The sequence below is a fragment of the Salvia hispanica genome, chromosome 3, assembly GCF_023119035.1.
Source record: "Salvia hispanica cultivar TCC Black 2014 chromosome 3, UniMelb_Shisp_WGS_1.0, whole genome shotgun sequence".
Taxonomy (NCBI): Eukaryota; Viridiplantae; Streptophyta; class Magnoliopsida; order Lamiales; family Lamiaceae; genus Salvia; species Salvia hispanica.
In genome coordinates, this window is record NC_062967.1 from 21281564 (window position 1) to 21301701 (window position 20138).

The 20138-nt window shown below is 39.2% G+C and overlaps 3 protein-coding genes across 3 annotated transcripts; 1 reads left to right on the forward strand and 2 right to left on the reverse strand.

Moving 5' to 3' along the window:
• Positions 1 to 4645, forward strand: LOC125214576 (putative multidrug resistance protein). Its single transcript, XM_048115660.1, has 8 exons — positions 1 to 226; positions 289 to 343; positions 417 to 604; positions 688 to 1145; positions 1221 to 1761; positions 1846 to 3782; positions 3847 to 4217; positions 4563 to 4645. The coding sequence occupies exons 1-8, from the start codon at positions 32 to 34 to the stop codon at positions 4634 to 4636; spliced, it is 3819 nt and encodes a 1272-aa protein (XP_047971617.1). The 5' UTR covers positions 1 to 31; the 3' UTR covers positions 4637 to 4645.
• Positions 4646 to 4887: 242 nt separating this feature from the next.
• Positions 4888 to 8524, reverse strand: LOC125214578 (trafficking protein particle complex subunit 3-like). Its single transcript, XM_048115662.1, has 5 exons — positions 8372 to 8524; positions 8136 to 8233; positions 7909 to 8008; positions 5910 to 6092; positions 4888 to 5384 (listed from the first exon to the last, which is right to left on the reverse strand). The coding sequence occupies exons 1-5, from the start codon at positions 8426 to 8428 to the stop codon at positions 5262 to 5264; spliced, it is 561 nt and encodes a 186-aa protein (XP_047971619.1). The 5' UTR covers positions 8429 to 8524; the 3' UTR covers positions 4888 to 5261.
• Positions 8525 to 12792: 4268 nt separating this feature from the next.
• Positions 12793 to 14964, reverse strand: LOC125214577 (polyubiquitin). Its single transcript, XM_048115661.1, has 2 exons — positions 14864 to 14964; positions 12793 to 14124 (listed from the first exon to the last, which is right to left on the reverse strand). The coding sequence occupies exon 2, from the start codon at positions 14122 to 14124 to the stop codon at positions 12979 to 12981; it is 1146 nt and encodes a 381-aa protein (XP_047971618.1). The 5' UTR covers positions 14864 to 14964; the 3' UTR covers positions 12793 to 12978.
• Positions 14965 to 20138: the final 5174 nt, after the last annotated feature.

Sequence of the window (20138 nt, forward strand, 5' to 3'; positions counted from 1 at the left end):
GTGAAATTAGTTGAGATATGCGATAGCGAAAATGGCGAAAAGCAACGGCATTTTTCGATATGCTGATCGATCGGACAAGTTGCTCATGTTCTTCGGGACGCTAGGCAGCATTGGAGATGGCCTGCAGGTCCCTCTCACGATGTATGTTCTCAGCGACGTCATCAATCAATACGGCCTCGTTAGTAAAGAGCGTGGCGTCGCAATCTCCATGGATTCCGTAAACCAGGTACTAATGTTAATGAAGATAACCGTTTTGATCACTTGGCCTAAACCTTTTACTTGCGACAGTATGCGTTGAAGCTTTTCTACGTGGCCATTGGAGTCGGGCTGTCTGCGTTCGTAGGTTGGTTGCATCACCTTAGTTACTAGCACAAGATAAGGAAAACGGATGATCGAGTTTACTTCTACTTTTGCAGAAGGATTATGTTGGGCAAGAACAGCAGAGAGGCAGAGTTCCCGGATGAGATTGGAGTATCTAAAATCGGTGCTCAAGCAAGAAGTAGGCTTCTTCGACTCCCAAGCAGCTGACACGTCGACAACGTTCCAAGTCGTGACCACAATATCAGCAGACTCCAACACAATCCAAACCACAATTGGAGAGAAGGTCTACTTAATTCAACAAAGTAATGGTTATTACACACTTGTTCCTAACTAAAACACTTGATGATGATGGTGATGATGATGCAGATACCTGACTGCCTGGCATACATGTCATCCTTCTTCTTCTGCCTCGCCTTCGCCTTCTCCCTCTCGTGGAAGCTCACCCTGGCGGCCATACCGTTCACCATAATGTTCATAGTCCCGGCGCTTGGGTTTGGGAAAATGATGATGGACGTGGCAATTGAGGGAATAGGGTCGTACGCGGTGGCAGGAGGCATAGCAGAGCAGGCAATTTCATCCATCCGGACAGTTTACTCGTATGTAGCAGAGAACCAAACCCTCGAAAACTTCAGCAGCGTCCTGCAAAAGACAATGGAGCTCGGGGTGAAGCAGGGGTTCGCGAGAGGGCTGATGATGGGGAGCATGGGAGTCATCTACATCAGCTGGGGGTTTCAAGCCTGGATCGGCTCCATCCTCGTCAGCAAGAAAGGCGAAAAGGGCGGAGATGTCTTTGTAGCTGGATTCAATGTCTTAATGGGAGGATTGTTAGTTTCCATACTCACCTCTTTATTACCATTACACACACACAAAACAAGCTTGATAATCATCTGTCTTTGCAGAAACATTCTGACTGCTCTACCAAACCTGACGGCCATAACAGAGGCGAGATCTGCAGCGACACGTATCACAGAGATGATAGACCGCGAGCCGGCCATAGACACGGAGGACAAGAAGGGGAAGGCTCTGTCATACGTGAGAGGCGAGATTCAATTCAAAGGGGTGTATTTCAACTACCCTTCGAGGCCGGATACTCCCATCCTGCAAGGGCTAGACCTCACGGTTCCAGCGGGTGGAACCGTGGGCCTAGTTGGGGGGAGCGGGTCGGGGAAGTCCACCATCATCTCACTTCTTCAACGATTCTATGATCCAATGGAAGGCGAGATTCTTCTGGATGGATACAAAATAAACAAGCTCCATCTCAAGTGGCTCAGATCACAAATGGGGCTGGTGAATCAGGAGCCAGTCCTGTTTGCAACATCAATCAAAGAGAACATTTTGTTTGGCGAAGAAGGTGCATCGATGGAGGATGTGGAGAAGGCCGCTATGGCTGCAAATGCCCATGACTTCATCGTTAAGCTTCCGGATGCATACGAAACACAGGTAATTAAGAAGAATGCTTCCTGAGTTATATAGATTTTTATGTTACACTTAACAATTAAATTTTCGGGAATTATGAATGTATAGGTTGGGCAGTTTGGAGTTCAGTTATCAGGCGGGCAGAAGCAGCGGATAGCGATAGCCCGAGCGCTGATAAGGAATCCGAAGATACTGCTGCTCGACGAAGCCACTAGCGCCCTTGATACAGAGTCGGAGCGAATAGTCCAGATGGCCATAGAGCAGGCATCAAAGGGAAGAACAGCCATCGTCGTAGCCCACCGTCTCTCCACCATCAGGATGGCTACCCTCATCACTGTGCTCAACTCAGGCAGAGTCGTGGAATCCGGCTCACACGATGAGCTCATGCAGATCAACGGTGGCCACTACGCTAACATGGTGGAGCTCCAGCTATCAGCATTAGCATCAGGAGACAATGGAGGAGCCTACACTCCCAGAGGGAAGAATCATCTGAGAGCAATGATTCCATCTAGCCCAATAAGTGTGGTGTCGAGCCCACGAACTCCGTCCATGAACCCAATCAGTCCATTCTCCATGAGCGCGCCTTACTCAATCCAATACGAGGCTGCCTATGACAGCGATGATGATTATGCACAAAACTCAACCTACACTGCTCCTACACAGCTGCGTCTGCTGAAGCTGAACGAGCCGGAGTGGGGGAGAGCCCTGCTCGGGTGCCTAGGCGCGATAGGCTCGGGAGCTGTCCAGCCCATCAACGCGTACTGCGTAGGAGGACTCATATCAGTCTATTTCCGACCGGAAAAATCCAGCATCACACCTCACGCCAGAATCTATTCCTACATATTCCTAGGCCTAGGCTTCTTCAACTTCTTCACAAACCTCATCCAGCACTACAACTTTGCAATAATGGGAGAGAGACTCACCAAGAGAGTCCGAGAGATGCTGCTGAAGAAGCTGCTGACATTCGAGATCGGATGGTTCGATCAGGACGAGAACACGAGCGCGGCCATATCAGCGCGGCTCTCAACAGAGGCCAACATGGTCAAGTCCCTGGTGGGAGACCGCATGTCCCTGCTTTCTCAGGCCGTGTTTGGGGCCACATTCGCCTACATCCTCGGCCTCGTCCTCACATGGAGGCTCGCCCTCGTCATGATGGCGGCTCAGCCACTCCTCATCGGGAGCTTCTACGCGAGGAGCGTCCTCACCAAGGCCATGTCACAAAAAATACAAACAGCACAGAAGGAAGGAAGCCAGCTCGCAAGCGAAGCAGTTATAAACCACAGAACCATAACCGCCTTCTCCTCCCAGAAACGGATCGTCTCCCTCTTCCGAGCCACACTAGACGGTCCAAAAAAGGAAAGCATCCGACAGTCATGGTTTGCCGGAGTTGGCCTTTGCAGCTCCCAGTTTTTGGCAGCAGCTTCAACCGCTTTAGCCTACTGGTACGGCGGGAAGCTGCTGTCACAACATGAAATAACTCCAGAGAAGTTGTTTCAAGCATTCTTAGCCCTCCTTTTCACTGCGTACACAATCGCAGAAGCGGGGAGCATGACCAACGACATCTCCAGAGGCAGCAGCGCAGTCGGATCAGTGTTTGCGATCCTGGACAGGCAGAGCCAGATAGAGCCGGACAACACGTACAACAAGGACGATGTGAGGAAGGGTATAAGGGGGCGGGTGGAGCTGAAAAAGGTGGTGTTCGCCTACCCTTCGCGGCCGGAGCAGTTGATTTTGAAGGGGCTGAGCCTGAAGATCAACGCAGGGACTACAGTTGCATTGGTGGGGCAGAGTGGTTCGGGGAAATCAACCATAATATCTCTTATAGAGAGATTCTATGATCCCATGAATGGATCAGTGTGGATAGATGATAAGGATATAAGGGACTACAATGTGAGGGCATTGAGATCGCACATTGCGTTAGTGAGCCAGGAGCCAACTCTGTTTGCAGGAACCATATACGAGAACATTGCGTATGGGGAGACGAGTGCAAGGGAATCGGAGATCAGAAAGGCTGCAATGATGGCTAATGCACATGAGTTTATAAGGTACCTCATTTCTTTCAAGTTCAACCTAATTAGCATCATGTAAATAATGTGTGTTTGAAAACAGTGGAATGAAAGATGGATATGAAACATACTGTGGAGAGAGAGGGGCGCAGCTGTCGGGAGGGCAAAAGCAGAGGATAGCACTAGCACGAGCGATCCTCAAGGACCCGGCCATCCTGCTGCTAGACGAGGCGACAAGTGCTCTGGACAGCGTGTCTGAGAGCTTGGTGCAGGAGGCGCTGGAGAAGATGATGGTTGGCCGGACATGCATAGTGGTGGCTCATCGCCTCTCGACCATACACAAGGCCAACTCCATTGCTGTCATCAAGGATGGGAAGCTCGTCGAGCAAGGCTCCCATTCTGATCTAATGGCTATGGGAAACCGCAGCTCCTACTTTTCCTTGCTTAAACCATCCTCCGATTCCAAAAAAATAGGTTGACCTAAATGTTCCAACCTTTCAGTTGAGCTGGATTACTATGTAAATTGTGTAGAAAAAGGATTAAAGAAATGATAGTTATACTTTAATTCAAATCTCTTCAGATGAAGTCATGTTTATCTTATCAGTTCCATAAGCTGCCTACTTTCATCTGCATTCCATATGTCTCTATAAAGACCTATCACACACTATCCACCTATCGACTATACTATGGACTAGACATATAAATAGGGTAGACAAACGATCTCCTTTGTCGTAGTTATGCCCTCATCTCATTTAGTTTATTCGAGCTCATTTGTGTGCGGTGCTGCTACATTCAAGATGAACGGTTTTATCTTTGTAGATGATGCGCCGAACCGGAGCAGTACCAAGACGCATTTCGTCTTGTGGAAAGAAGCCTTACTCGACTCAGCTTAAATATTACGGTTTTGTGTTTTGATTATGTATTTTCCAGTTTTCAGTCTTCATGTTTCCGTGTAATTTCTTTCAATTTTATTTTATATCGGGATTGTACTACACCCGCCAGGTTTCTATTTATTTGTACCCAGATGCCAACAGGCGCAAGGCGAAATAGTAGTTGCCATCCGTAGGAGAAGATTGAACTGTGACTCATTAAATCTAAAAACTTACGAATCTAAAACTACCTTTGCTTGGAGATGTCGACCGACTTGAGCACCGCCACCGCCAGGCGCCAGCTGTTGTAATTATTTAATAAAGTGTCTTAGATTCATACATGAGGAAACCAGACGAAGTAGAAACAGGGGGAAAACATCCTAATCTAGGCCCCACGATATCATATCTGGTAATGCATATGAGAGAACATAACCAAAAATGAACACAACAAATATGCAACCACTTGCAGCTGCAAGAGGAAGCAATAGTAATTTAACGAATTCCTTTTCTTTTTTCTTTTTAACTATGGGCAAATGTCGTCGCATGTGATATTACTAGCAACGAAATGTAGCTAGGCCAAAAGGAGGTGCAAAATGTCCAAATGAAGAGTGGAGTTACAAGGATAACACTTGAGAGCAAAAGAAGCAAGTTACTCATCATCTTTGTATGGATACTCCTCAGGAACTTGCTTCAGAAGCTTGACTTGCAACTCAAATACATCATCTCCTCTAAGCATGTCGCGGAGCCATGTGACCTCGGTTTTCATTGAGACCTAAACAAAAGAACAGAGATGATAATTGAAACTGCGTCGTAGTACTTGAAAGATTCTGGTCATCACTGTATTAATATCAGAAGCTGTTGATACTTCATGTAACAAAACCCATCAACAAAGTACGATATTAATAACACAAGAGAAAAGGAATGGGAACCCAGAGAGCGAAACGAAAATGGGAAAGGAGCATATTTCGTAGATCATTGTCCACTGACCCAACCTCTTCTACTTCCTTTGCCCTTATCAATCTTAGTTGCTTAAATACTTCAGGTAGTGCTACTCTGAGTTTCATAGAGAATTAATGGCTTATAAGCTCACAACTTGTTGATCTTTTCCCAATTATTCTATAAAAAGTTCAGATTTTTATTTGAAAATAAGGATAGCCAATATTAGTCATATTTCAAGAGGACGGAGCTCATACAAAAAATATAAAGTGTCAGATGCTGAAATGACAAAGATGCATGCAAAACAACCTCAGAAGAGAACATTTGGTTTAGGATGGATAGCAGAGAATAGAATGCTCACCATCTCAAGAGCCCCTCTGACAACTCCACTTAAAATATTGCAGTAGTGGAGACCTTGACAGGTATCAGGCAGCTCAACAAAGTCTACTAAAGGATTATCTTCCAAAATGAGACTACAGGTTGTTCCTTCAGCATCCCAGTGAGTAACAGATGCAGCGACACCTAGGAACATTTTGAATCCAACCTGTAGATGAATGATTACATTAAGAACAGAAAAAATCACACAAATACATAAACAACTGGAACTCTATGTAGGAAGCACCACATTAGCATTGAGTTCACATGGAGAGCTTCAATAAGCTTTGGTACTTATATCTTAATCTAAAAGTGATTTGACGTTCAATCTGAAGGAGCACATGATGGACGTTACACGTGAGAGTACCACTTGTTCTGCCAAAATGTACACCCCAAAGCTTCGCAACAAATTGATTCCACTTACAGTTGCTCCTCAATAAACCTAACTATAATGATATATGCCCCCAATCCCAAACTGCATGGAATTTCGGGAAATGACCAGTCATAACTCAGAGGGTGGGTTAATTTGTGAAGTCTCATATTGGGGGTTTAGCCAGTAGAAGATTGATTCATCGGCCTTTATTGATGCAATCTTGAGTGATCGACATCAAGGTCTACTCTGACTCAGAGGCCCTTGGATTGATTGGAGACCAAGGAAGAAGGACAAGGGAAAAATGAGGAAGAAATGGGGCTACATGGAGCAAGCAAAACAGACCCTGCGGACCGCGGGTTTCGTCCAACCAACCCCACGGCCAGTGTTGTATCTGAGTCAGAACAATCCTTGTGGATGGCGGGGCTTCGTTCAACCAACCCTGTGGCCAGCGGACTTGGTTGAGTTCGGGCAGAACGATCCCTGCAGAGTGCAGACTTGCATTTTTTAGGCGGAAATCCTAGCCCCTTTTTCCACTTTATCTTTTCTCTCTTATAAATACTTTCTTTTCATTTGCAATGCTTAGTAGGCTTGTATGAATGATGAAAATTCTCCTTGTGAGTTTCCTCACCTTTTTGGGTTGAAAAGTTTATCTATGAAATTCCAAATCGATGGGTTTGGTTGTGTTAGCATAATGGCCAACATAAAGGTATAACATTAGTGTGGGTGTGCTAGTCGCGGAGCCGTGCAAGAGGTTGCATTGGCGGCAGTTTCCGAGGGTTGCGTCTCTTCGGTGGAGGAAGGTCCTTTAGTCCCAATGAGGTCTCCTATTCCTAACCCATTCTTCATTCTTTAGTTACTCCACCTATTTTTGTGTTTGGTTCGTTCTTTGGGTGAATTCCTCAATTATTTCTTTCTTTTATTGTCCAAGAAAGAACAAATCTGGGCACGTTAAGTTTCCCATGGCTTGATTTTTATGTTTTTTACATATCATTTGTGTAAGAGAGACACTGCCTTTGGGGCATTTCAAAAAGATGTTGCCTTTATGAAAGAAAATTTGAAGATGCCTGACTCCAAAATATGATTTTATACATTTTGGTCCTACTTGGTGACAACTCTATAGTTTTCCATCATTGGATTCATCGCAGATGCTACTTCGTTGCATGAGTTTTATATTTTCCAGTTTAAGTAAATGCATATCATTTGCAGCAGCTAGTACTTATAGTGAAGATTGTTTGAGAGAAGTGCTACACTATGGATTTTACTTAGATATATGCTGAACACTTTTTCCACATTAAAACACTTAATCCCCTTTGTGCATGTGGTGCTTCTTCTTACTACACTTCAATCTCAGCATCGAAATATTCTCACTATTTGATTGGAACTAATTCCTAATAGGTTCAAACAAGAGAGCATTGCAAGCGCTTAATCCATCAGAGATATCATATCCCCAAACAGCACAAGTTCCATTTTCGTTTCTTAAAATATACTTAAGTGATGTTAATAGAAATAATTAAGGTAAACCATAGATGTAAGCCCTAACTTCATAGGTAAGACAGATTCCATCAATTCAGTAGCACAAAAACTTTATGGAGAAGAGAGCAGGAGATAAGACCTTAGCGATCACATCAGCTGTTTCCCTGAAATCGACACACCTTGACACGCTTGATTTGGCGAGGAATTCATCAACCAGACGGACCCCAATATTATAACCCCTGAGATGGAACAACTCAAGTACTGAAAAATTCAGCTGTAACACAACATAATTATCGAAAAATCAATAATTGTAAGAGATAATTGGACTAAAAAAAAGTCAACAGAAGAGAGTTATAAATCATTTACATTTGATCGAGCTGCTTGTTAACCTCCTCCACCTCCTCCAGATCGGTAATCATTTGGCGCACGATAGCACCGTATGTGAGAGTAAAGAGCTCCGCGTTCTACAGAAATCGAGTCCCGCAGTGAATCGCCATAAATGGAACAAAACAAATCAAAAAATTAACCAAAATTGGATAAACTAAAGTATCCAGGAGAAAATAGGAAATGGAAAATAGCAATGACTTTCTATTAACACTTACAACGCGATCTACACTGGCGAAAATCACATCACCCGACTTGGGAGCAGCGGGGGCCATAAGAGAGAGAGAGAGAGAGATCGGAAGTTGTGAAATGATTTCTCAACTGAAGAGAATGTGATTGTGGACAGAGTCACCGTCTTCGCATTATTCCCCTTTGCAGTATATCCCTCCGTTCCACTTTAGAGTCCGATTGAGTTTGGTACGAGTTTTATAGAAAAGTTGTGAAAAAAGATAGTGGAATGCAGGTCCTACTTTTATATATTAGTTTTATAATATAATGTGAGTGGAAAAAGTGAGTAGAATGTGGGACCTATTACCAACTATGGAATATTCTAACTGGGGTCTCCTAAAGTGGAACACCCAAAAGTAGTAAACCAGGACGCTTAAAGTGGGACGAAGGGAGTACTATATTCTAGAGTACTTTATTTTTTGGCTAACCTTTATACGTAAGCCAGGACATTGAAATCATGATAAATTGAGATTTTTTATTTCTTACGAATTCTCGAGATACGTAAGAGCATCCACAATAGGAACACCCTAGCAATAGCCGAGCAAAAAACTTCTGCCATGTCATCATGCCCTTCTACAATCTAGCCACAGGCTAACCAAACAACAGCCTAACAATAGGCTAGAAATAGCCTAGCCAACGCCCTAGCCCGACAAATAAATTAACAAATACAAAATTAAAATTGGACAAAATATGAAGAAAGTGCAAACATAATTCCATAAAATAATAATAATAATAATAATAATAATAATAATAATAATAGTAGTAGTAGTACAATAAAAAAAAGCCTAGTACAATAAAAAAAGCCCTTCTCAAAGCTTGCAACGAACCGTATATATAGAGTTGAAATAAAAAAAAATACTCCGTCCACGAATAAAAGTCCCGTTCACTTTTTCGCTCTTGTTTTGTAAAAATGATAGTAAATAGTTAAAGTGGACAAATTATAAAGTAAGAGAGAGATTAATGTAAACAAGAGTCTTATCTACATTAATCTCTCTCTTACTTTATCATTTGTCCACTTTAACTATTTATTACTACCTCCGTCCCCCAAAATTTGCTACACTTTGACCCGACACGGGTTTTAAGAAATGTAATGGAAAGTGAGTTGAAAAAGTTGGTGGGATGTGGGTCCTACTTTTAAAGTATTAGATTTATAATAAAATGTGAGTAAGAATGAGTTAGTGGAATATGGGGTCCACTACCAAAAATGGTAAAAGTGAAGTGTATCAAATTTTCAGGGACGGACCGAAATGGTAATATGTATCAAATTTTCAGGGACAGAGGTAGTATCATTGTTACAAAACAAGTGCGAAAAAATGAACGGGACTCTTATTCGTGGACGGAGAGAGTATTAATTAAAGGTGTTAGTCGATCGCTCGCCACATAATAGGTAGCTAGCGATCGACTAACTCCCAAAGTCCGCACCCAACCTCACGTCCGTCACGCGTTAGTCCGTCTCGCTCGCCGCACGCAGTAGTGGACCCACTACCATCAGATGGTTGGAATTTGAGAAATGTGTTGTTTCCTGATTAATTGACTCCGTATACCAAAGGCTCGGCGACCCCAAACATCAAGAGGTTGTGGACTCCATATGAAGATGTCTATCAACCATAGTTGGCAAACATGCAGTGTGAGAGGAGCTATACAGGTCGACACCATATAGCTTGATGTTGGCAAACTCCGCAAAAAGAGACAAAAATTGTTCGAAGTGTGGGTCACCATTTTAGAAGATTCGATCAACAAAACCGAAAGGTTTTTTGGGATCGATTGACCAAAACCTACAATGGTATGTGGCTAGAAGGGTCTCTCTGCCACAATTTGAAGATGCTTCAGAATCATTTCAGTTGAGTGAGCCCAAACATTCAAAGGTTCATCGGCATATTTGTTAATGATTCAAGGCAGTGCGGCCATGGAGCTTCAGTCATGTTGATGTACCAACAAGATGCGGGAGGGCCTTCAAATGTGTCGATACTTGAAATACGGCTCGGATGCTGGATAAGTGGGTGGGTGGTACCTAGTCCTGCACGGCTCGAGCTCCAAATGGACAAAGCACACAGCGGGTCGCCACTACTCATGAAGTGGTGGCGACCAATCCACCCAACCCGAGACCGGCGAGGATACTATCGCAAGCCAGGTTGCTGAATCTGGTATGGAAGATTCGAGCTCCAGTGAAGGTGGATCCGAAGCCGGTTCGCGGTGATGGTTGATTGAGACGAAAGCGGCGAAAGCTAGCCGTAAAGAAGGATCAAGCCGAGCGGACCCCAAGCTCCCCTCCTTCCAATCTGGATAGTTGGTGAACGTCACAATGGTTGACATTAGCCGTAAGACACCACAACAAAAAATTGTGGACAAGAGTTTTAAGAAATATAGTGGAAATTGAGTTGAAAATGTTAGTGAAATGTGAGTCTTATTTTTATATATAGAGGGAACTTCTTTTTTGGTCCACGAATTTTGCCAAAGTATCATTTTAGGTCCGTGAACTTTGAAAATATCATTTGAGGTCCATCAACTATGTGATAATATCATTTGAAGTACTTTCTTTTACTTATTCCAAAGTTTTTTCGGACGAAAATACCCTCAATACCTTAAAGGGTATATATTTTTAATAAACTTATCATATACTCATATTTTTTATAAATATCTTTACAATATATTTTTGACGATTTTTCTAAATATAATTTGACCTTCAATATTATCACTTAATTTTGTGACATGCAAGTTAAATTGCTTCTTCAATTATTTATATTAAAGAATTTTAAAATTGAATATAGAACTTCTTTAATAATAAAAAAAAATTGAATAAGGATTATTTCTTGCATGTCACAAAATTAAGTGATAATATTGAAGGTCAAATTATATTTAGAAAATTCATCAAAAATATATAGTAAAGATATTTATAAAAAATATGAATATATCATAAGTTTATTAAAAATATATACTCTTAAAAATATTGAGGGTATTTTCGTCCAAAAAAACTTGAAAATAGTAAAAAAGTACTTAAAATGATATTACTCCATAGTTGATGGACCTCAAATGACATTTTCAAAGTTCACGGACCTAAAATGATACTTTGGCAAAGTTCGTGGACCAAAAATGATGTTCCCTCTTATATATATTAGTTTTATAAATGAGTTAGTGGAATATATGGTCCACTACCAAAAATGGTAAAAAGTGAAATTTGACAAATTTTTATTGAAAGGACAAAAATGAAAAAATGTGACAAAACTTTCTGTCATGGTGGGAGTATTAATTTTATAATAAAATGTGAGTTGAATGAGTTAGTAGAAAGTGGAGTCTACCTACTATTTATAAAGTGAACTAAGGGCTCCTAGACAAACTAAAATAGTGAACCGAGACTCCTAATGATGGACGGAGATATTATAATTTTGTTTATATATAAATTTTAAATATTGTTGAGCCAAAAAATCGATTTTAGTAAAACTTTCCTCATAGGAATGGAAGGAAATTTTTTACATTTTGATACTTAATAATGGAAAAATAAAGTTAAAACATTCTGATGTGAATTGATCTCAAAAAATATAGTAGAAATCAACAACTTATAATGATAATAAAATTGATACTCCTTTAAATCTCAAAAAATATAGAAATCAACAACTTATAATGATAATATGAATAAATGTGCAAAGCTTACATAAAATTGATACTTCCTTAAAGAGTTAAATGAAGAGAGCTGTAAATTAAAAGATTATAAAGTAGAGAAGTAATAGAAACTAAAATACTGTATATGAAAATGTAAACAAAAATAGAGAAAATAGAAGTATTATTTTTAATTGGGATGTGCCATGAAAATACGAATTATTTATGACTAAGAGTGAGTACTAAATACCAATAGAGATTTTTTGATTCGGATATATAGAGCTGATTACCAGATATGATGCGAAAAAAAATGATGGAAGAAACCATAGTTCGGAGAATCCATTCCGGTCAAAATATACATGTTGAACTAGTAGTTTTTCTAAAAGCCACTGATAGCCTTGAAATGGAACCAAAATTTTATTTGTCTTTCCCATGCCATGGAAGCTACGGTGGCTTCAGCTGCTCTGTTTCTCTTAGTTGAATGCCTTAATTCTCCACAAGATCACTCTAAATACCTATCCATCGGACGATAGAGAAATTAATTCTGAAGTGATATGGTAACAAGACAGATAAATTCATAACCCTGAAGCACTAGCACCTGAGAGCATTAACAATAACAAAACATTGAGAGATCAAATTCAAAAGACATCATACTACAATGAAACGTTGAGAGCATTAACAAAAAATAAAAAATTGAGAGCTGCAAGGCACATCTGTATCAAACAAAGATACCGACCAACAACTGGCGCACACAGAAGGTGTTTGAAACACACAATATAGAGAACATCAGATGCAATGCAAAGAAACAAACAAGCCATTGTAGAAAGATAAATTTATTTAGGGTGGCAGGGGTAAACCCCCTGCCTAACTGTTCAATAGACCAGGAAACTTAAATGTTCATCTTCACACTAGCCGTTCAACAACGGCAAACCAGACACCAATAAACTGACCACAACCCAACAGACACGGACAACAGAAATAGACCAAGCAACTTTCACAACATTCAGTAGCCACCACGGAGACGGAGGACAAGGTGAAGGGTGGACTCCTTCTGGATGTTATAATCAGCCAAGGTCCTTCCATCCTCCAACTGCTTTCCAGCAAAGATCAACCTCTGCTGGTCTGGTGGGATGCCCTCCTTGTCCTGAATCTTGGCCTTGACGTTGTCAATGGTGTCAGAGCTCTCCACCTCCAGGGTGATGGTCTTCCCAGTCAAAGTCTTCACAAATATCTGCATACCACCACGGAGCCTCAGGACCAAGTGCAGGGTGGACTCCTTCTGGATGTTATAATCAGCCAGGGTGCGGCCATCCTCCAACTGCTTTCCAGCAAAGATGAGCCTCTGCTGGTCTGGTGGGATTCCCTCCTTGTCCTGGATCTTGGCCTTGACATTGTCAATGGTGTCCGAGCTCTCAACCTCCAAGGTGATGGTCTTTCCTGTCAGGGTCTTCACGAAGATCTGCATACCACCACGCAGCCGGAGCACCAAATGCAAGGTCGACTCCTTCTGGATGTTATAGTCCGCAAGTGTGCGTCCATCCTCCAACTGCTTGCCTGCAAAGATGAGCCTCTGCTGGTCCGGAGGGATGCCCTCCTTGTCCTGGATTTTTGCCTTCACGTTGTCGATGGTGTCTGAGCTCTCAACTTCCAGGGTGATGGTCTTGCCCGTTAGGGTCTTCACGAAAATCTGCATACCTCCACGCAGCCTGAGCACCAAATGGAGGGTGGACTCCTTCTGGATGTTGTAGTCGGCGAGGGTACGCCCATCCTCGAGCTGCTTTCCGGCAAAGATCAACCTTTGCTGGTCCGGAGGGATACCCTCCTTGTCCTGGATCTTGGCCTTGACGTTGTCGATGGTGTCAGAGCTCTCAACCTCAAGGGTGATGGTTTTGCCCGTGAGGGTCTTCACGAAGATCTGCATACCACCACGAAGACGGAGGACCAAGTGGAGGGTGGACTCCTTCTGGATGTTGTAGTCGGCGAGGGTACGCCCGTCCTCAAGCTGCTTTCCGGCAAAGATAAGCCTCTGCTGGTCTGGGGGAATCCCTTCCTTGTCCTGGATTTTAGCCTTGACGTTATCGATGGTGTCAGAGCTCTCCACCTCAAGGGTGATGGTCTTGCCGGTGAGGGTTTTCACAAAGATCTGCATCTGTATCGTCAAACAATCGTATCAAAAAACAGATATCGGAATAAACTGATCAATTACCATCCCCAAATAATCAACAACGACTGACGATTTCTAGACAAAATTTTAAATCCAACAAGAACAATCCAAACTATTAAACAAAATTATAATAAGAAACAGCAGATCCAAAAATTGAAATCAACAAGAATCACGAAACAGAATTAGAAATGACTATCTGAATAGCAAATTCCAAAATTGAAGACAATAATCAAACAAATCACCAAATCGAGAAACACAGATTTCAGATCTCAAAATCCAAACCCTATAAATCAAAGCATGCGAATTATGTTACCCTAAAAACGAGAAAATACAACAATTTTGAGCCGATCGAAGCAATAATAGAACAATTTATAACAAATAACCGAATCTAAGGATGCAGAAACACAGAAATCCAACAAGAACAATCCAAACGATTACACAAAATTACACTACGAAACAGCATATCCAAAAATTGAAATTTATAAGTATCAAGAAACAGAATTAGAAATGATTATCTGAATAGCAGATCCCAAAATCGAAGACAGTAATTAAACAAATCACCAAATCGAGAAACACAAAATTCAGATCTCAAAATCCAAACCCTAAAAATGAAAGCATGCAATTTATGTTACCCTAAAAACGATAAAATACAACAATTACGAGCCGATCGAAACAAAATAGAACAACTTATAACATATAACCGAATCTAAGACAGAAATCGTACCTTGAAAGGAAAGATTTGGAGAAAATACTTGGAGATGGTGAAATGAAGGATGAAAATAAAAGCAGCAATGAGGGGATTTATATAGGAAAAGGTAGCCGACTTAAGAGAAAAATTCCTTCAACAGTAGCGTATAATACGAAAACACGTGTCCCAATGACGTGTATCACCTACAACCATACGGCAATTGCAAGTTGAGTGAGCGAAAATAATTAGGTTATCGTGTGGTCCGCCGCTCCACGCACTCGCTTTCATCACCCTAATCCATTTTTTTAAAACTTAATCTGAAATATTATAATAAAAATTAAATTATTTATATTTCTGGATCCCACTCCAATAATTGAACATTTAAAATTATATCTGAGCATCTTCAATGACAATAGCCCAACAATAGTCTAGTCAAAAACTTCTCATGCCATATCATCAGACAAGAAATTGGACTAGCACTAAGACTAGCTACAATAAATAAAATTATAAAAAATAAATAAATTATAATCACGCAAAATACGGAATTAAATTTACGATACAGATACGGAAAAATGCAATAATTTATTTTAAATTAAAAAAAGTACATCCTAAAAAAAAGTACATAATTAAAAAAAATACATAAAAAAATCCCCATACTTCCACACACTCGGACCCAGTCGTCGCACGCCATTCACGTATGAGTTTCGGAAATTTAAAAAAAAAATTATTCTAGCCGGTCGACTAGCAGATTTCGAGCATGCAATGGCGGCTAGCGCATCGACTAGCGCCCGCGAATCAGCTAGAGCACGCCGGCCGCAATGGAGGCTAGCGGATAGGCTAGCCGATCGCGGATAGGCTCTTATTCTGATTTAGGTAAGTCCATGATGAAGATATGATTCGTTTGACTCATTTTACTATATCCGCGCGTCCATAAAAATATGAACATTTAAAATGACACTAAAATTAATATATAATTAATAAAATAAGAAAAAATAGTAGAATGATAAATAAAGTAGTGTTAAGAAATAGTGAGACTCACATTATCATTAGTATTTAATAAGTGCAATTGTGAATCATGATGATATAAGTTATTAATAAATTGATATATAATGCTCAGTAATGTAAAACAAACAAAAGCAGTTCGATGAAATATTTTATTAATACCATTTGATAAATATAATAAATTGACTTGAATGGTAGTATTAAAAATAAAAAAATAAAAAATAAAAATCAATGCAAGGCTCAGCACTAATTACTTTGTTGACACTACTGCGAAGAATTCAATTCCCTTTCACCTACTAATTAAAAAAAACCAATAATAACTACAACTACACAAAACCAATTACTCTTGTGTATCTTCTCTCAAACCAACTACATCTTCTAAACTCTATCCTTCTACGATGATATTCCAGAATTCTTTACAGTATTTCCCTACATGAGCAATCAAAAATGGTATGTATGTACTGATCATCAAGATATGCTAAGAAAGATATTTTGAGATGGATTGTCATTTTTATTAGAATTTGTTTTGTACCTTTTTTTTAAAAATAAAATTCTCTGTATAATCTGGATCAAGAAATAGTACCTACTTTTATGTTAAATGATAAAACAGATCTTTCCAACAGAGACAGAATCGGATCAATATGCACAATAGAAGATAAATTTGGCAAAACTTGGAAAATAAAATTCACAACGACTTCAACTGGAAGATTGTGCTTTGATGATGGAAGCGAAATTTCACAAAGATCACAACTTGAACTTTGGAGATTCCATGACTTTCCATTTGGTTAAATATAGTCCTTATTCATGAAAATGTTTGATGATACATGATGTGATAAAGTATTCCAGAAACAGCCAAGTAAGTAATTACAATAAATTCAACTTTCCCAATCAAAATTTTAATACGCTATATTTTAATTACAAAATTATTGCAGTCAAACAAGGGATCGACGCTGCATCTTCTTCACGACCAATTGTTTCAGCATCTTGCATATCTACAATTACAAAGTCAAACCGAAGAAGATATGTAAAATTTTATATTATTACTTTATATATACATGTGATAAGATTATAGTATTAATTTATTTATAAATTCAATAATCGAAATTGATAAATAAATGTAATCAATCTTATAGCACGTACCAATCCAATTTGGAGGGCGCATGCGATACACAAAGATCTTGAAGTGCTCCCTCCATCCCCCATTAATTGTTCATTTTTGCCAATTTACTCCGTCCCTCATTAATTATCTACTTTTACTTTTACCATGAATAATAAGTACCCCACATTCTACTAACTTATTTCACTCACATTTTATTATGAAACCAATAAATAAAAGTGGAATCCATATTCCACTAACTTTTTAACCAACTTTTTTTATATTTCTTAAAACTCGTGCTGGAACCAAAATGGACAATTAATAGAGGATGAATGGTGTAACAGTTTTGGAATTTCAAAACAAAATATGACAAACAAAGTTGACGAAGGGTGAAGATAGAGTTACAATCTGCTCGGGATAGTATGATTTCTACGATGAAAACTCATTGGAAGTTGGAAAGAAGTTGCAGTTTGAGTTGATAAACACCACTGTAATCAGATTCAAAGTTACATGGCAGAGGTAAAAAACCATAATCTACTCCATAATTTAATATTCTAACTCTATACCACAATATTTCTTAGATTGATATATAAAAAAAATATTGTACTATATCTTATGTAGGGAATGAAATAAGACAAAGCATGGAATATTTTGAAGAATCTATGCTATTTTGATATATATTTTTATAAAAAAAAAAAAACAATATAACGGCCCGTAATTTTGCTAAGTACTATATTAAAAATAGCCAAAAATAGCCAAGTAAAATGTAATTTAAGTTATAACGTATATATCAATATTATTAATATACTATAATATTATTATTAATAATTATATAATAACCTTCTAGTACTCAAGTTTTACTCTATTAAACGAATATATACATCATACCTCCTACTACTTTTCTAAATTCATAAACACGTAAAATATTAATTTGTATATTAATAAGTAGTATAATTTATTATAGATTGATAAATTAAAATATTTACAAATCTCTGCAAGATTTATAAAATCTCTGAATTTTTTAAAATACCTAATTTTTTTAATTTTTAAACATAAATAATAGTGTATTTATTTATATTCATATCAACTTAAATTTGGTTGAAACGATTACTTGGTAATTTCGGTGGAGTCTTAATTAAGTCATACCCTGCGTAGATGTCTGATGTAAACAAACCACTACCTCAATACTTTACTCGAGGGTTATAGTGTCATCCATTTCAAGATTCTTCTCATTAATAAAATTCTTCCATCCATATTCTACATAGTAACGTTGGCTTTGATATTATACTTCAATCTTCCCCTGAAATGGGCTGGAATTCATCATTATCTTGCATTCTCTAGGTATATGATGGGTAGCTCATTTTAGAAAATTAGGCGACAGTATCTACATTGTAATAAAAAAAATACATATCGAATTATCGTTTCAAACAATGGCATGAGTTTTAATGCTCGAGTCTTTATGTTTGGAGTTGTTTGACGTTGAATAGTGTACATTCTAAGATCATCTCCAATCATACACTAAATCTCATTTTTTATGTAGAAAACTGATAAGGCTCATTTCATGCATCGATTTTGGGTTAAAATTCTATATTTTCGGAGCACTAATATATGTTTCTGAGTTCAGGTGCATAATAAATCTGTCAGTCCTAGGAGTTGGTGCTACCTGACCTGGCAAATGCAAAAGAGATGAATTTGAAGTGAATATCAGAAGTCGTCGTCCGGACCTGGGAGAATTAGAAAGTTGGCGACAGGAGCAGAATAGAGCATAAAGCAGATTTTAAAGCATCTTATTCAAGAGCATAAGCGTCAACTCACCAAAAGGATGTCCTAGGGATCAGAGCCTCACTTATATAAGGAGCTCAACATTGAAGGAAGACATACATACTTTTAGCTCACTTTTAGGAGGCTCCTAGTTACTTTCTTAGCTCCACACTTCAAACACACATTTCAGTTGTTGCGCACTTGGATATGGGGTGATTTCTGGCTATCGTGGTGGTTTCATTGTTTTGTTGTGTTGTAACACCGCCTTGTGAAGGCGAAGAAACAATATTTACTTTTGCTTTGTTTAGTTTTCTTTCTGTTTCAAGTACTCGTGGTCTTTAGCTTCGTTACTTTAGTTTCTGACTTTGATTTGCTGGATTCGGACTTATTTCCACATATTATGGAAGTTTACGTTGGTTTTGTTGGATCTTGTTGAGTTGATGTTGTTCGGTTGCTTTTCTATTTCGTGATTGTTGATTGTTGGATGTTTGGAGCTGAGATCTGTTGGATTGTTGTTGGAAGATGTGGATTTACGTATGGAGATGTTGGGATTTGTTAAATCGTGGTGGATTTGAGTTTGTTTTTGGCAGATCTGGTGTTTGCTGTTTATATTCTGCATGATTATGGCTATTTTCTATCTGTTTTTGCATCCACTAGGTCCAGTAGCTTAGATTTGTCAGTTTAGGCTTTGATTTCTTGTTTAAGCATAGATTCAGAACTTGCTCTGTTTTTATGGTGTTAAATGCTCTGTTTCTTTTTTATATTCTCGTTTGATTCATGAAGAAGATGAAGTTTGTTGGTAGTTAGGATCAAATCTGCTTTTGTATATGCTTTCTGCAGCTTTTCCACAACCTGGTCGTTTAAGGAATTGGTCCCCACTTTCTGTTGAGTCTTTGTTTGTCTAATTTAATTTAGGAAAGTCTGTTTAGTCCTTCAGCCCCAGTTATTTAAAACAATCAAAATTTCGTTTCTCAAGTCATCATGGATGTTCCGTACACTCTTATTTCCTAGACCCAGTAGATAGAGTAGAGTAATTTTAATTTCTCAAACCCAGTAGTTTTAGTTCTCGACCCACAAATTGCATGGCAGCAGCCAACCCCCTCCCAAAACATCCCAAATGCAATTTCGTAGCACATTCGTCCTCGTGGGATCGATCATTTACTTCCATGTACTAGTTGTAGTATAGTGGGTTGAGGTTTTTGAAGAAGTAGAGTGCACCCAACGACCTCTTTTCGACGGATTCATGATCCCCTAGACCCTGTGATCTAGTAAATCCTCTGGACATATGATTTGAGAATTACCAAACACACTGCACACTCTAATCTACATCTCTTCAAAAACTTAAATTCATTTTTGTATTTTTTACATAATAACACCGAATATGAGTGTATATTGTAGCAGCTGTAAAAATTTATGAGACATATACTGAAAAATGGTGTAAATTTTGAATTT

Coding starts and splice junctions, on each gene's coding strand:
- LOC125214577 (XM_048115661.1), bottom strand. CDS start 14,124: ATGCAGATCTTTGTGAAAACCCTCACCGGCAAGACCATCACCCTTGAG.
- LOC125214578 (XM_048115662.1), bottom strand. CDS start 8,428: ATGGCCCCCGCTGCTCCCAAGTCGGGTGATGTGATTTTCGCCAGTGTA. Junction 8,009..8,135: donor AACAAGCAGCTCGATCAAAT/GTAAATGATTTA, acceptor GTTCCATCTCAG/GGGTTATAATATTGGGGTCC. Junction 6,093..7,908: donor CAGCTGATGTGATCGCTAAG/GTCTTATCTCCT, acceptor ATTCATCTACAG/GTTGGATTCAAAATGTTCCT.
- LOC125214576 (XM_048115660.1), top strand. CDS start 32: ATGGCGAAAAGCAACGGCATTTTTCGATATGCTGATCGATCGGACAAG. Junction 1,762..1,845: donor CGGATGCATACGAAACACAG/GTAATTAAGAAG, acceptor ATGAATGTATAG/GTTGGGCAGTTTGGAGTTCA. Junction 3,783..3,846: donor AATGCACATGAGTTTATAAG/GTACCTCATTTC, acceptor GTTTGAAAACAG/TGGAATGAAAGATGGATATG.